This window comes from Dipodomys ordii, unplaced genomic scaffold (genome assembly GCF_000151885.1).
Source record: "Dipodomys ordii isolate 6190 unplaced genomic scaffold, Dord_2.0 Scaffold37, whole genome shotgun sequence".
Lineage (NCBI taxonomy): Eukaryota > Metazoa > Chordata > Mammalia > Rodentia > Heteromyidae > Dipodomys > Dipodomys ordii.
In genome coordinates this window covers 7,622,897-7,625,494 of record NW_012267253.1, presented here as the reverse complement: position 1 = coordinate 7,625,494, position 2,598 = coordinate 7,622,897, and the positions used below count along the sequence as shown (strand labels likewise).

Here is a 2,598-nt window from a genome sequence, read left to right as displayed (position 1 = left end):
AAGTCATGCCTGCTCACATGGAATCAGTTATAAACTTAAAAGCTCTCACTTCCTTTCTCCCTTAGAATATCCTATGCTGCCCTAAATATGTCTCATTTCTAGTGTCTCAACACGCTAGCCCTTCCAAATAAATGTTATTCTTTTTTGACCCCTTAGAAAATTTCAAGGTCAGCTATTATGACCCAAAGGACCCTGTACCTATCTTAATTGCACTCGTTTACACAAAGCATTTCTCACCTAATTTTAAACACCTGAAACATGGGATTTTCATTTTTTTCTATCTGTAAGTAAAGGCAAAGAATGGATTATAGTAGTACCCTTCAAAAGATGATATGCATATTAAAATCTCAAAGAAAAGGGGGGGCTCCTGGTGCAGGGGCATCTGAACTGTGTCAGAGAATCTTGCAAGTCATCAATGTGCAGAAGAAAAAGCTGATAAAGGGCTGGGAAGGTGGCTCAGTGGTAGAGAGCTTCCTTTGCATGCATGAGGCCCTGGGTTTGATTCCTCAGCACCACATAAGCAGAAAAAGCAGAAGTGGTGTTGTGGCTCAAGTGGTAGAATGCTAGCCTTGAGCAAAGAGGCCAGGGACAGAGTGTAGGGCCTGAGTTCAAGGACAAGAATACACAAAACCATATAATAATACTGCTCTGTCATAACGGTGTGTGTGTGTGTGTGTGTGTGTGTGTGTGTGTGTGTGTGTGTTGGCAGGTAAGTTTGTGAGACTAAAATTTGTATTATCTTTAGGAGTTGCTATTTAACAAAGCAGTATATGACAGACATCTCCAATTAACCAGCAGAAAGCCCAAGTGGAAATGTGGCTCAAGAGTACCAGCCTTGAGCAAAAAAATCCAAGCAAGTGTGGAAGTCCCAAAGTTCAAATCCCAGTAAGGGCACACACATACACATGCGCACACACATGGAACTTATCTTAAGAGACTTAAAAAAGATTCTAGGATGAAAAGAGGCCAATGTGAAAACAGGTAATCTGTGACTTCACAGCTGGCCAAACCTGTCCAGTGCCCACTTCAGAAGTGAGACCACAATTCTTTTGGGAGGACAAATGGGGAGGAAGGCAGACTTCTGCCTTAAAGCCAAGCATGATTCGAAGCAGGCTCCCAGTCTCAGGCGTGGGGTTGGGAGGAAGCTTGGATACCCTCAAGTCCCCCTACAAACCGGCCTTGAACCAATAACCGTTGACTCCGAAGCTCAGCCCGGGGCCTCCCTGCCCCCACTTCTGGAGACAACGTACAGGACTCTGGGCCGCTTCCTAGCAACGAAAACGCCTGAACGGCCTGGGCCTGGGAAGGGAGAAGGCTACGGCCACAATGGACCAGCCAGCCATCTCCATCACCTCTACTACAGAACTGAGAGATAATCTGATGCACGATGACTCCCTACTCAGACTGCGGGTAAGGTCATCCTCAACTATGTCCCCTCGACCTTCGTCCCTGCGCCCGCCACAGACCTTTTCCCACCACTCAATTCCAATCTCTCCTAACCTCTCATCCTAGTTTCTTTCTCTACCCTGCTTTCTTCCTACTTCTCTCCTTTCTTCCTGTCTTTATTTTATTTGATCTCTATTTCCTTTTCCTTTGTTGCCTCCCTATCCTCCCCTTCCGTCCTCCGCGCCCCTCCCCCCCTGTATTTTTCCCATTACTAATTGCTCTGGACACTGCTTCAGTGGAACTATTGGGATTATTACCCTTTCCCTCCTGGGGAGAGGGAGATGAGGTTTTCTCATTCAAACACCTTTTGTCTTTCCTCTTTAGAATGTGTAAAAGATATGAAATTGTCTTTATCTAGTTCTTAAATAAATTGGGGTGAGAAATGTTTAACCTTCTTTTGTCTGAACTGCGGTGGACGGTTACCTTGCTTTGGATTTATTCCCTGTGCTTCTCCCTGCTCCTTCCCACCCGACTTATATGCTTTGGGAACAAGTAGATACCTGTCTTGACCAGCCTGAGAAAGTTTTCTTTGTGATTGTAACATATGCCCAGAAGATTCCACATAAATTAGTAAGGAATATATGGGAGAAATTTGGACTTAGCAGTGTTGTATGAAGCTATTTTTTATACAAATACACGTATTTCATAGTAAAACTAATACCCAGCGGTGCTCAGATGCATTTCAGTTATGAGAGGAAGAACGAATGATATCAACCCTTTTTATACAGGAGTTTGTTATGTTTAATATATGCTTGCTTGAGATAACTCCTTTCAAAGTACTAATAAGCATTATAAAATGAAGTGAAAGAACTTAGTATCTTGATTCTTTTACTTATTAGAAATAGTGTAAAAGGAACAGACTAACAGCTATGTTCTGTGGACAGGAACTAAAATGTGGAATAATACATTTGTTTTGTGTGCCTATATTAAAATAAGAGCTTTCCTGGAAGTTGATGAATACCAAAATAATTGCTGCTGCATTTAGCAGATGGGGTGTAAAAAATGAAAGCTACAATTTTTTTTCCTTTGGGTCGGTCATAGGGCTTGAACTCTGGGCCTGGTGCTGTCCCTGATCTCTTCAACTCAATGTGAGCGCTCTACCACTTGAGCCACAGTGCCACTTCCAGTTTTCTTTCTTTTTTTTGGGGGGGG

The 2,598-nt window shown here is 43.1% G+C and overlaps 1 protein-coding gene across 1 annotated transcript in view; it reads left to right on the top strand.

The window, feature by feature from the left end:
• Nucleotides 1–1,326: 1,326 nt before the first annotated feature.
• The window catches only part of LOC105986809 (chromosome unknown open reading frame, human C2orf61), a 32,604-nt gene continuing 31,332 nt past the window's right edge, over nucleotides 1,327–2,598 (top strand). Inside the window, exon 1 of the mRNA XM_013017908.1 lies at nucleotides 1,327–1,410. Within this exon, the coding sequence (XP_012873362.1) occupies nucleotides 1,327–1,410 (84 nt within the window). The remainder of the gene's footprint in view (nucleotides 1,411–2,598) is intronic.